General features: G+C 31.7%; 1 protein-coding gene across 2 annotated transcripts; it reads right to left on the bottom strand.

Annotated features, from left to right (window-relative positions):
• Positions 1 to 3,254: 3,254 nt before the first annotated feature.
• On the bottom strand, positions 3,255 to 6,941 carry LOC101503096 (histone deacetylase HDT1-like). 2 transcript variants are annotated; one of them, XM_004506074.4, is made up of 11 exons: positions 6,785 to 6,940; positions 6,518 to 6,594; positions 6,214 to 6,419; positions 5,810 to 5,847; positions 5,675 to 5,713; positions 5,340 to 5,518; positions 5,064 to 5,132; positions 4,753 to 4,815; positions 4,548 to 4,644; positions 3,595 to 3,697; positions 3,255 to 3,495 (listed from the first exon to the last, which is right to left on the bottom strand). In XM_004506074.4, exons 1-11 carry the CDS (start codon positions 6,807 to 6,809, stop codon positions 3,450 to 3,452), a joined length of 942 nt encoding a protein of 313 aa, XP_004506131.1. In that variant the 5' UTR covers positions 6,810 to 6,940; the 3' UTR covers positions 3,255 to 3,449. The 2 variants fall into 2 exon arrangements, with proteins under 2 accessions (XP_004506131.1, XP_073225506.1); XM_073369405.1 differs by lacking the exon at positions 5,064 to 5,132 and having other exon boundaries at positions 6,785 to 6,941.
• Positions 6,942 to 13,947: the final 7,006 nt, after the last annotated feature.

The raw sequence follows: 13,947 nt of genomic DNA, 5'->3' as shown, positions 1-13,947 counted from the left end.
GATTAAAACTCAACTTGAAGACATTTCCATAAGTTAATCAAATGTTTCAATTTATTATTATAATACAAGTTCAATTAATTTGTCCAAAAATCTCAGAACACATTGAAATTAAACATTATTTTATTGGAGATCATGTTATAAAAAAGGATGTTGAATTAAATTTTGTCTATATTGAAAATCAACTTGTTAGCATCTTCACAAAACCACTGGTACAAGATCGATTTGATTTTTTTAAAGAAAAATTAAACATCACAAATAATAAAAACTTTTGTTAAGGCAAAATATAACCAGAACATTCTGGTCATCAGGAGAACACTCTATTTTTTTTCAAATTTCTATTTCAATGTCTTTTATTTCTCTCTCTTCGAAATACCATTCGAATTTCATTCTTTTTATATTTTAATTTTTTAATTAAAAAAATCCAACCGTTAATAAAAATGGTTGCTCCCTTTTTTTTTTGTCTGCTATTTATTGGCGTAATGATAACTTATCACCTAGTTTTCATAATTTTTCATGCATTGCAATCAAATCAAATAACTCACTATTGCATTTTCCTTCACATCTCTCTTCATTTTAAGTTTTTTCAAAAAAAATTGGCACAAAAAACTCATCCATGCATCGAACAAAATCCTTTGGAAAAAAACACCAACTAAACTCAAACTTCCAATACCATATCCTCCTCGCCCTACTACCCCAGAATCATCATCTTTAGAAGAAAAATAAATAAATAAAAATAAGATTATCTCTCAACCTCCCTTGAACCCATTCCACCTCCTCTTGTCATGGCTTCTTTTAGTATTGTTCATTCCTCTCTCATTAAATGTAATATTCCATTCATAACTCAATCACAAACACATCTCCGTAAAAAATTAAAACAAGTCAAATCAAACAATTATCCCTCAAAACGGAGATCTATGACAATCATAGCTAACATTAGTACTTTCAAAAAATCAAAAAGTATTGACACACCCATTTATACCATCTCACACAACTCTAACAATGAATTATATACATCTAAAAGGTTTGAATCACTTACATCTTCCTCATATCTATCAAAAACCTCTATGAACCCTTACCGACAACTACCACACTTTTCGAACCGCCACACAAATTACCTTAGCCACCTATTGAACCCAAAAAATCTACTCCAAAAACATCATCCAAATAAACCCACATAACAACCAAACCTACTTTCAAACCACCAAAATATGTTTCCAAAACACCTTCAAAATCCTCATCCCCTATACCAAAACACTCAAACAAAGGAAAGTCTAAAAAACAAAAACGTTATGCATCGAAAACCAAACCCTTAAAAACGTTCTCCATCACAAACAACACTTCCAGAATGTTCTCTATTAAAGTAAAATCTCAAGAACGATCTTCATCCAAACCCAAATCCTAAAATAAAAAAAACCACTACCTCCAAAATTTTCATTTCACCTCTTATCTCCTCTAATCATGAAAAAACTTACTAACACAATTGAAATGAGAGACTTGTCGGCATTGGGAAACTTTTGTCTTTAAAAATCTCAAACTTGAAGGAATTCCAATCAAACAGTTCACACATGCTTTAGGTTGATCCAATTTTTTTGAATCTCTTATAAATACTATTGAAAAGTCATTTGTGTCATCTTCTACAAAGCCCAATTTTCCTGACAAAGTTGTGGTTGTAACCAAACTCAAAGGGGTAGAAATTCGTCTTACCTCTGACATTCTTGCCAAAATTTTGGATCTTCTAACTATAGGATCTTACCAAAAGATGAGGTACTCAATAAACTCTTCATTCAAGGGTCTACAAATTTTGTGTCTACATATTTGAAACTTTTCCCAAAAATATTTAATAGTATTAGCCAATATTTTGTTTTCACTTATTGTGGCAATCATGAGTTTGTCTTTGACAATGATGCCCTTATCACCTATCACCTTCTCCACGGCCACAAATTAAACATGCCCTATATCATCATTCAAAATATGATAGCCCCCATCGCACATATCTACAGACGAGTCATTGTTCCCTATGGCATGGTCCTTACCAAAATCATCAAAATACTTCAAAGTCCCTTTTAAGGACGACGAATCCTTTTTCAAAATCTAAAATTTTACCTCAAAAAATATTTCACACATGAAGAAATAACCATTTCTCCCACAAGCTTCAAATGCACCTTCATCTCCACCACCACAAGACACTCCTCCTCTAGCCACTCTTGGCCCATCAAAAAAGAAACTATCAAAGAGAATAAATGTGTTGCAACCCAATGCACAAAACTTTCATTTGGAAAAAATTTTCATAACATTCTTGATCCTGCTATCCATTAATCTGCATCACTTCCTTTTGATCAGGAACATTCCAGTAGTTTGGAACTCCCACTTTGAGCTCCCTACAAAATCCTATTTTACAAGGTCAATCATCTAGTCAAATTAATCCTAAAAGGGTTTCACATATGTCTCTCATCTTCCTCTCTCCTCAAGTAAGCTTATCCTCTTTTTTTGGCAATCAACAAGTATTTTGCTAATCACAATGTATTATTTTGCTAATCATAAAATTAGTGATTTAAAGTTTAATATAAAAAATTAGTTATTTATATTTATAAAAATCACTGTTATTTTTAGTCCTAATTTCATTTCAATAATTAAGAACATACAAATTTTCATGTAATTTGAATGACCTAGATTTATAGAATTTCATATTTAATTTCAAAAACTCTAATGTCTCTCACTTGAAGTCACTCATTTAATTATTTTTTAAAAAGCATAAAAGATTAACTTTGACACTTAAAAAAGATGGAAGTACTAACTTAATATAATGACTTATCTCTTATTTTCATTACCTTGCATAATATGTTTTACCATACAATAGTTGATCACTTAATTGCATATAACAGAGAACGCAATTGGAGAAAATTGCAGGGAATCCTACATAGCATGATCAGGTTTTGTATAAATTTTATCTATAGTATAAATTGTCAGTTCATCAATATTCATTGATGATTTATTTCATAGGCAAAACATTCAGCATAATCATTGTCCAGAACCACCAACATGCAAAAACTACATTTTAGTCGTTAAAATTTGATTGTACTGCAAATTGGAATTACAGTGAGAGTAGAGCTTTGGTTCATGTTTAATTAAGCTACTACTGTTATCACACCGTGTTTAATTTTAAAGCTAATCAATGATTTTTAATTCAGCCACCACTAAAGAGACTAAATCAACTTTGACAATCTATCAAAACAAAACACAATTTCTAAGAACAGTTAAAAGCAATAATCAAAGATATAGTGACTCATCAATGTCAAAACAAATTTTCCAAAACATGATTACATCTTTGACTGTTCAATAGTCCAAAGTGAGGATAAAACATCAAACAGATTTTACCAATACTCACTGTAATACAGGGGAAAATTACTACACAAATATGGTAATAAATGCAAAATCACCGACCACCATGCTTACTTAGTCCTTTTTTGCTGTTTACCACCTTTGAAGTTGCCAGACCTGGAAATACCATAAAAATCATAATTATACCACTAAACAAATTTATTCTTAAGGTTTGTTTAAATCATATTTTGTACTAAATAAATAAATAAAGCATACTTGTTAGAATTGGGAGTCTGGCCCTTCCCAGCAGAACCCTTTGGGGATTTTCCACCTTTCTTCATAGGGTGGGGAGTTGCAGTATGTGCACCTTTCTTACCATCTACAACAGAAATTTAATAAAGATATGGTCATTGCATAATGGACCATTAAATAGAGAAATATAAACAACCATTACTGTAAGCAACTACATTCAAAAATGGAGAATGACATGCTGATTGTATAAACTTATTATGTGAGCTCCATGTGAATCTATTTATCAGGAACACAAATGTAAGAAAACATTGGCATAAACTTAGCACTAAACCAAGAGTCTAAACATAGACTTATAAAATAAGGCACCTAAAGGGAAAACTGGGAGGAAAACTAAGAAAAACTTGGAAGAGCTTGTCTGTAACTAAGAAAAACTTGTAATGTGCTTGGTTAACCTTGTAGAATAAGGTGACATACTCATAGGCATTTTATAGCTTATTTCAATAAGCTTTCAGATTAGAAATCATGTCTGATACTGCTCTCACATGTCAAACACTTGTTGAAAATGCATATACCCATGTACACCTCTAATTATACTACCTTTGTCCCTATCTAGAGAATTTGCATTGTCCATTTTGATATGAACCATCTCAAAATTAAAAATGTAATAATAATTTATTTACCAAAAAAGAGAATTTGAATTGTCCATTGTGATAGGAACCTTCTCAAAATTTCAAATATAATAATAATTTCTTTACTAAAATACCTCTAATTAATGTACACTTTTTTGTAACTAGCACTAAATGCTATTACAGTAAGAAAAAATTAATTCTCTCCTAAAGAATAAAGTTGAAAAAAAATACAAATTCATAACAGGTAACTGCATTGACTTTCTTGCTTCTCGTTATTTAGTCAACAAATCCTACATTGGGGAGGAAATAATATAATACAGAGCAGTGTATACTCTGTTTAAACCTTACCAGTCTTTTCAGGAGTAGCATTTTTAGCTTTCTTGGTAGGAACTGGGGTTTTTGATGCAGACCCGTTGGGTCTCTTGTTCTTATTGATCACAGTCACCTTCAAAACATAAAGCCATATATAAGTACTGGTGTATCATGTGCATCATACAATCATGAGATAATAAAATTGCAAAACAGAGAACTGCATTGTACAACAGTTGATTACCTCCTTAGCTGGAGTTTCTTCGTCACTCTCACTGTCCTCATCACTATCTGTATCGGTATCCATCTACAAGGAAGATGAAAGAATTTATACAATAAAAAACCTTTAATAGCACGATGACAGCAAGGAAAAATTAAAGAGATTCTTCTCATACAAGACAAATGCAATGTTTAATTCACTACTAAGACTGAGATAAACTTTAAGAAAAAGAATCACATTTCATTTTCACAGACAAAGGATTTTACATAGAAAAATTGATGACAGATAATATCATATCACACGTAAAAGAACTTCATTGTACAACAGTTGATTACCTTCTTGGCAGGAGTCTCCTCATCACTCTCACTGCCCTCATCACTATCACTATCAGCAATAGTATCCACCTATAATGACAAATCAAATAATTTAAAATAAAAAACCTTGAATGCCATGATACCAGCAAGGAATTCTTCACATGCAATTAATTCAAAAGCAATGTTTTAATTTATCACAAAGACTCAAACAAACTATTTTCATTTTTTAAAACAAAGTTATTAGAAAGAAAAAATATCAGACATGAGAAGGCAATTTAAACACAGTTATTAAAATACCTCATCAGAAGCATCAGTATCATCATCTTCAGAAAAATCTTCATCGGAGTCATCATCATCAGATTCAACTTCATCTTTCTCTGGATCAACAATCTTGACTTGCTTAGCAGATGCACCGTTTGCAGCAGCAGGTTTAGCAGCAGTTTTTCCAAGTTTAGCCACCTCCTTTGCAACTTGAGCTTTTGATTCAAGTTTTCATAAAAGTATATAATCATTAGTTATACTATATTAATTAACAGTTCAAGTTTTCATAAAAGTATATAATTATTAGTTATCTACGAAGTACTATATTTATTAACAGCTAACAAAAATTCAGATTAATAGGAAGTATCTACCTTGGTCAATCACTGGAATTTCATGATCATGATCACAATCTGTCCAAATCACAAAAACCAAGACAAAGTTTGAGCAACTAACTCAATAAGCAAAACAATAACAATGACATCTTTAAAGAAACAGTAGAGCCTAACCAGAATCAGAAAAATCAGAGTCATCACCATCATCACCACTGCCACAGGGAACAAACACATCAGAAGTTAATTGAGAGAAAAACCAAAAAAAACAAATCAATAATGCAGATTACATAAAATGAATACAACAGGTCCAAACACATTCTCTAAAGATTTGATTTCTCTAAAATGAATCAACTATTTATTAGAAAATTAAGGCTTGATAAGAGAGGTATTAAACTCTTGATTTTCTCACTTATTTATATTACTCTTGATTATCTCAACTATCAAGAACCAATGAGTTTATTAAAATAACAAATCTTGATTGTCCCACTTTATAAACTACTCACATAAAAGAAGGCAAATTCAATCTTTAAATAAAAGTAAACAAACTTATAATAAAAAAACAAGAGTCTGAATCATACTGAAGAACTTTGTATCCAGAAAAATAGATGCTAGCAGTTTTGGAATTGTGGGAAAGTTCAGATTCCTTGTCTAGAACTATATCCAAAGCAAGATGGGGAATTGAATCCTTAATAAGAGTTCCCAAGACAAGCTTTTGATCAGCAACTTTCAAATACAGAACAACAGGTTCAATTGATTTGTCTTTCTTTATTTCTCCAAGTGCAACCTGAGAATAACAACAAATTAAAAAAAAATCAAGAAAACAAATAATGTTTCGTAACACCTAAAAAGAATTTCAAGAAAACAACAACAAAAAAGTCAAACCTGAGATATGTGGATGTATCCCTCTAATTCATCATTTGGATCAACGTTGACAGATTGTCCTGGCTTAACCTCAATACCTAAAAAGATGACATTATAAAATAAATCGATAAAATTTAATCAACAATTGTTTAGTAAATGAAAATTTACTATCTTGCAATGGAATTAGAAAAAACTATTACAACAAAGGGAGTTTTCTCTACAAGAACACAAAATATCACGATAGTATTCGCTTTGAAGCGAGAAAAATACTGAGAGAGGGAGAGTTACCCCAAAATTCCATTGGTGCTTCCATGTGAAAGGTAGAGAGCGAGGGAGGAAGATGAAATGAGAAGAGAAAGTTGATTGCGAAGGGAAGTTAGGGTTTAAGGGTTTAGCAGATTACATTGCATATATATAGATAATTCTATTAGGGTTTTTCTAGTTCCTCGCCACCGTCTTTTCTTTCTTTTTTTTATTTTCTTCTATTTTTGAAAATTATTTTAGGCGAGATCAAGTGGGGAAAAAAAATACTGTTTTTTATTTTAAATATGAAGAAAAAAATATATTAAGATTTGTTTCTTATTGATAAAATAAATATGAAAAAAAATTATCAAAAAATAAATAAATTTAAAAATTGAAACAATATTTCATATGATTTTTTCTGTCGACTCTTCTGTTTAATTATTTTATTTGTACGGAGAAGGAATAATATAAATATGATCAAAAATATATACACAACTATGAGATTCTTGGTTCGACTATAACATGTTGTAGCTGAATATAAATGGTAAGTCGGTATCTAAAATTGAACATTTGTATTCGACTACGTAATAGTGTATTCGAATACAAGTGTTAAATCAGTAGCTAAAACTGAATATATGTATTCAACTACGAGATGGTGTAGCCGAATACAAGTGCTACGTCAGTAGCTAAGACTGCACATTGGTTTTTGACTACAATATGGTGTAGCTGAATACAAAATCAAGTTAGTGGCAAAACTCACTCTTTTGTATTCGACTACATTATTTTGTATTTGAATACGATGTTGAAATTTTGAATAAAAACTTAATGTTACAGAGGTGTATTCGACTATACACAAGTTATAGCTGAATACAACTGTGAAGCAGTGCAATTTTTCAATTCTGAAATGGTTCTTAATCATTGCATAAGTTCATCAAATCTCTAGGAACGATGGTCACGGATCTGAAGTGGTGTCTATGGAATATAAATACCCCATAGCTTCAGTTTGAACGCATCAATCCCACTATCAAACTTAGAACAACTTCAAACATAATACTGTTGTGTTCGTTATTTTTTTGTCATTTACTTTTTGTCATACATTATCCTAATCAGAAAAACCGTTCACTAAGTCTCTGAAAACAAGAAAATTTATAAACACCTAATTTAGCCCCCCTTTTAGGTTGCGCCTCTATACTAACAATTGATATCATAGCAGATTCTTGTAATTTGCTCCTCGATCCTTATTCATGACTTCTGCACAACCAATTTTTAGAAATGGCAATAGTAACAATAAACCACCTTGTTTCATTGGAGAACACTATGACTTTTGGAAGATAAGCATGCAGGCATATCTTGAGGCACAAGGAAATGATATTTGAGATGTAGCGAAAAATGGTCCCTATGTTCCAAAAACAGTCATCAACAATAAAGAAGAAATAAAGATAAAAGTCTCATGATAAAAAGGTCAAAAACATGTTACAATCAACACTTGAAATGGATGACTTTTTTCGCGTGTCTCATTGTAAAACTGCTAAAGAAATCTTGGATACTCTTGAAGTAACTCATGAAGGAACTATTGAGATAAAACGTTCTAAACTCAATACATTATCTCAAGAATATGAACTATTTCGAATGCAGACCGAAAAATTTATTCTGGACTTACAGAAAAGATTTTCTCATTTGTTCAACCACTTGATGCCACTTAGGAAAATCTTCACTAATGATGAATTGAACTTCAAAGTTTTAAGATCATTAACAAGGGCTTGGCAACCTAAAGTAACGACAATTTCTTAAAAGAATAGCCTATCAAAGATCTCTCTTTCTGCACTTTTCGAAAAATTTCAAGAACATGAAATCAAACTTGGAAGGCTATAAAAGAATGAAAGTCAAGAAAAGAAGACAAAGCACATCGCCTTTAAAGTAGAGTCAAGAGAGAAAAATCAATGATGAGAATTCAGATGGAGATGAAAACATCACCTTCCTCGTAAAGAAATTTGGTAAGTTCCTTAAAAACGATAAAACTTTTAAAAGGAAAATTTTCAAGAAGAATGATGTTTCCACTTCAAGCCAAAACTTCACTTGCTTTGAGTGTGGTAAGCAAGGACACATAAAGGCAAAGTGTCCAAATATTATTAAGAAAAAAGCTCCCAAAAAGAAAGAATTCAAAAAGGCTTTTATAGCATGGGAGGACAATGAAGTCGGTTCATCTTTAGAGTCGGAAAGTGACAAATGTGCAAATGTTGCATTGATGGCATCACACCAATCCAACAAATAATAAGAGGTTAGTAACAAAGACCCTTCTCATAATAATGATAATAATAGTGAATTAATTATTGAGTATAATGATGCTCAAAATGCAATTAAAGAATTACTTATGTAATGTAAAAATCTGTTCAAAATAGGGTCAACTTAAAAGAAACAAACTTCATCTCTTAAAGAGAAAATTAACACTATGGAAAAAGATTCTGAAAAATTAAAACAGAATTTTACATGTAATAAGTGTGATTCTCTTTCTGTCAAAATTGTCCAATTAAACAGAGTCATTGAAATATATGAAAAGGGACAAGTTGGACTGAAAAATGTTCTTAATATGCAAAGATATTTCAATGGAAAAAGTGGTATTGGTTACTCAAAATTTGATAAACCAAGTATAAACAAAATCATCTTTGTTAAGGCAAGTGACCAATCAAACAAAGAGAAAGTTATAATTATGCAAAAAGATCATCATTATTATAAGAAGAATTTTATTCAAAAGAAACCTCGTATACATACATATACAAGTAAATCTACTCCTACATGCTTTTATTATGGTCTAAATGGCCACACCTAATGCTTGTCATTTTATAAAATTTGGTGTTCCAAATGGGCATTATGTGTGGGTCAAGAAATGTATTAATCCTCAAGGACCCAAAACACTTTGGGTACCTAACAATCATGATCTTATTTTGTAGGTATGCACACAAAGTACCTCTAATACGTGGTACTTGGACAATGGATGTTCTAAACACACGACCAATGATAAAACAAAATTTTAAGCTTTAACTCTTGAATCAAAAGGCTATGTGATCTATGGAGACAACAACAAAGGAAAATTTTGGGCATTGGAAAAGTTGGTGCAACCCCATCTCTTTCAATTGAAGATGTTCTTTATGTTGAAGGATTAAAGCACAATCTTATTAGCATTAGTCAGCTTTGCGACAAGGGTTACAAAATAGCTTTCAACAAAGATGAATGCATTATGAGAAACGAAGTAACAAATGAAATTCAGTTTGTTGGTAAGCGTTTTAAAAATATCTTTATAATTTATCTTGATGATTTATCCTTAAAAATGAAATGTCTTTTGGTAAGTGTTAACAATGATGCATGGTTATGACAGAAAAGATTTGCACATATCCATATGGATCATTTAAACGAGTTAGTCAAGCATGACCCTGTTGTAGGCTTACCAAAGATGAAATTCCTTAAGGACAAATTATGTGATGTTTGTCTAAAGGGTAAGCAAACTAAGATTTCCTTCAAACCCAAAAATATTATATCAACCTCAAGACCACTTCAATTGATACATATTGACTTATTTGGTTCATCAAGAACTAAAAGTCTTGGTGGAAATTCATATGGACTAATAATTATTGATGATTACTCAAGGTTCACGTGGACCTTATTTTTGGCAAATAAAAATGAAGCTTTTAAAGCATTTAAAAATTATGCCAAACTAGTCCAAAATGAACAAGAAACCAAGATTGTATCAATAAGAAGTGATCATGGAGAAGAATTTCAAAATGCCTCTTTTGTAGAATTTTGTGAAGAAAATGGAATCTTCAATAACTTTTCTGCACCAAGAACACCTCAACAAAATGGAGTTATTGAGAGAAAGAATTGATTATTGGTAGAACTTGCAAGGACCATGCTAAGCGACACAAGTTTACCAAAATATTTTTGGGCAAATGCTGTAAGTACAACTTGTTATGTATCACACCGAGTAATAATTCGACCAATATTAAAGAATATTCCATATGAACTCTACAAAGGTAGAAAACTCAATACCAATATCTCTCACTTTCACATATTTGGATGTAAATGTTTTGTGCTGAATAACGGGAAGGATAACCTTGGAAAATTCGATGAAAAAGTCGATGAATGTATCTTTATTGGTTACTCATTATCTAGTAAAGCTTTTAGAATTTTCAATAAGAGAACTATGAAAGTTGAAGAATCTATGCATGTATCATTTGATGAATCTAACCTCTTGAAAGAGGACAAAATTGTCTCTTATTATGATGATGATTTTATAAGTGATGATATAAGCAAAGACAATCAAGATGATCAACTAATTCAAGAGAATGAAGTCAACATCGAGGAACAAGATCAAAATGATAATCTTCCTAAGGAATGAAGAATCCATTAAAATCACCCCATTGACAACATTATAGGTGATATCAACAAATGAGTTACTACAAGGCTCAAACTCCAAGATGCTTGCTTGAATATGACATTTATTTCTCAAGTAGAACCGCTGAAGCAGAATACATAGCAGCATGTCGTTGTTGTGCATAGATTATATGGCTCAAGCAACAGCTATATGACTATGGACTTCATCTCGGATGCATCCCACTAAGATGTGACAATACCAATGCAATCAATATATCGAAGAACCCAATCATGCATTCTCAAACTAAAGACATTGATATACGTCAGCACTTTCTGCGAGATCATGTGCTCATAGGCAATGTTGAAGTAACATTTGTGCACAAAACCACTATCTAAAGACTCATTCTACAAGATACGAAGAGAACTTGACATTTTAAACGAAAATGATCTCTAATGCAAGGTATTTATACCTTGTAAGTCATTTCCCTTCAAGATCTAAAATATTCACTTGATATGTTGATAAAATTGATTCTTTGATGTTTATAAATATGAATGTGTGTTTTACACATTGTCTTTTTAACAAAAAATTTGTTTAAAAACAAAAAATTTGATATCGTAGCCGAATACACACTGTATGTAGTCGAATACATATTTCCAAAAAATCATGTATTCGAATACAACTCGTCGTGTGTAGTCGAATACACGTTTCCAGAAAAATTTGTATTCGAATACAACCAGTGTGTAGTTGAATACATATTTGCAATTTCCCCTATATATAAGATTTTTCACGTTTTAGGTCACTTTTTACATTTTTAGTAGTCGAATACAGCCCATCTCCATTTCCATTTTTCCAAAATCTCATCCCCTCTTACTTGTAACAGTTACCTAACTACTATACCAACACACATTGCATCTAAGATCACTTTAAACTAACACATATCACTTCCAAATCAAAATTCCCAAACCCAAAATCCCCATTTTCCCCCCAAATATGAAAACCTTTATTTCACCATGGATGCTTGGAAAAGAGGTTCAACAACAAAACATGCTACTTTGGGTCTTTAAAAAAGGAGGGCTAGAACTGATAATGTGGCAGATTTATCGCTCTTGCTTCACTCATCGGAAGAAATCGATCGGTTTCACACATACTACAACGATAAAAAGATCATCACTCCTAAGTATGGTACTCTGGATTCCTTTTCTGCTTTTAAGTTTCTTGAGTTACTTAAGACCCAACATTTAGAAGAGTTCATTAGTTATAACGGCCCCATCTATCTTGATTTAGTTAGGGTATTTTACTGTACTCTTAAGAAAGAAGGGTCTAAGTTAGTATCTCAAGTAAATGGCAAATACAATGAGTTAGAAACTAAAACTATTGGAGAAATATTTCAGCTTCCATTTTAGGGTAAGAAATTTAGGCGCAGAAATTTATGTGGCTGGGTAAATATCACCAAATATAATGCTTATTTTCATTGTGACAGTTTGACAAAGACACCATGGAACGAAAAAGGACACAAGCTGGTCCTGAATTTGCTAGGAAATGGTACAGGGTTGGAAATATGACAGTTTACTACATGCATTGCATTACTTTCTAAGCTACATTCTGGTTCCTAAGGCTGGAAATTACTCTCAAATATTTGAATTTGAGCTTCAGATTATGTTTTTCATGATCGAAGGATGTCCACTCAACTGATCTTACTTTGTCCGCTCTATCCTATTTGCTTCCAAGGATGTTATTGGTTTACCTTATGCAAAGGAAGTCACTAGAATCTTGGATCACTTTAAAGTGGATTTTTTCCAGAGAAGTAATGTATAAACCATCCATGGAAAATTTGCTCGATTTAAATGTGCTTCTGAGTATGAAGATAATGTGGAATGAACAGCTCTAGGTCTATGTCCATAAAGGTGATCTTTGTCAAACTTATTCTACTGCCCAAGAGGAAGACGACGCAAAAGAAACGACATATGATGATGATCATGTTTCAAACCGCATGGTCACAAACAAACTAAACTCTTTACAAACATTCATCGCTACCTAATTTCAGAACATGGACACCTATATCAACACCAGCTTTCACTCTATGAAGACCATTATTGTCCACAATCATGAAACCTTGTTGCATGAACTCAATGACTTATATGTCAAAACCGATCGCCTTCACCTCCCACCGGATGATGATATGTAATTCGATATTGAAAATGAATTTGTTGTAGTTTGTTTATCTTTAAATTTCTTTATGTTGTTTTGGTTGTACCTCTATGACTATGGTTTTTACATTATATATAATATTTGAACATGATTCCATTATACTTATGTGATGTTTTTTATTCCCTACCTTGTGTGATGTTGTTCCTATATCTTATTTGTATGCTTGGATTATGTTTTCTATTTGTTTCCTTCTTTTTGACCATGTCAAGAGGGGGATATATTTGGTATGCTGTTGTTGTTAAAAAAAATTGTAGGTCTTCAAAAAATTTAAACATGACGGCATGAACTCAAGCTTAATGGGGGAGTACGCATGTATTATGGGGGAGAAAAATTAAAACATTCAAATGCGTTAAAGTCTCACTAACAACAAGATTTTGTCATAATCAAAAGGGGGAAAATGTAAAATACTTATGTTTTTTATGAAGACAAAGACCAAGGAAAGTGATCAAGTTGCAAGCTAAAAAAGAAGTCAAATAATCAAAGTCAACTATGGTCAAATATGCTAGAAATTTTATAATATAAAGGTACATGATGCAATCTAATATTCTTATATTTTAAATGCACATGAGAACTTTTCATTTTAGCATATTCATCCAAAGGATTTTCAAATTGTCAAAATGCATGAACAAAGTTT

This window comes from Cicer arietinum, chromosome 6 (assembly GCF_000331145.2).
Source record: "Cicer arietinum cultivar CDC Frontier isolate Library 1 chromosome 6, Cicar.CDCFrontier_v2.0, whole genome shotgun sequence".
Classification (NCBI taxonomy): domain Eukaryota; kingdom Viridiplantae; phylum Streptophyta; class Magnoliopsida; order Fabales; family Fabaceae; genus Cicer; species Cicer arietinum.
This window is presented reverse-complemented; position numbering and strand designations above follow the sequence as displayed.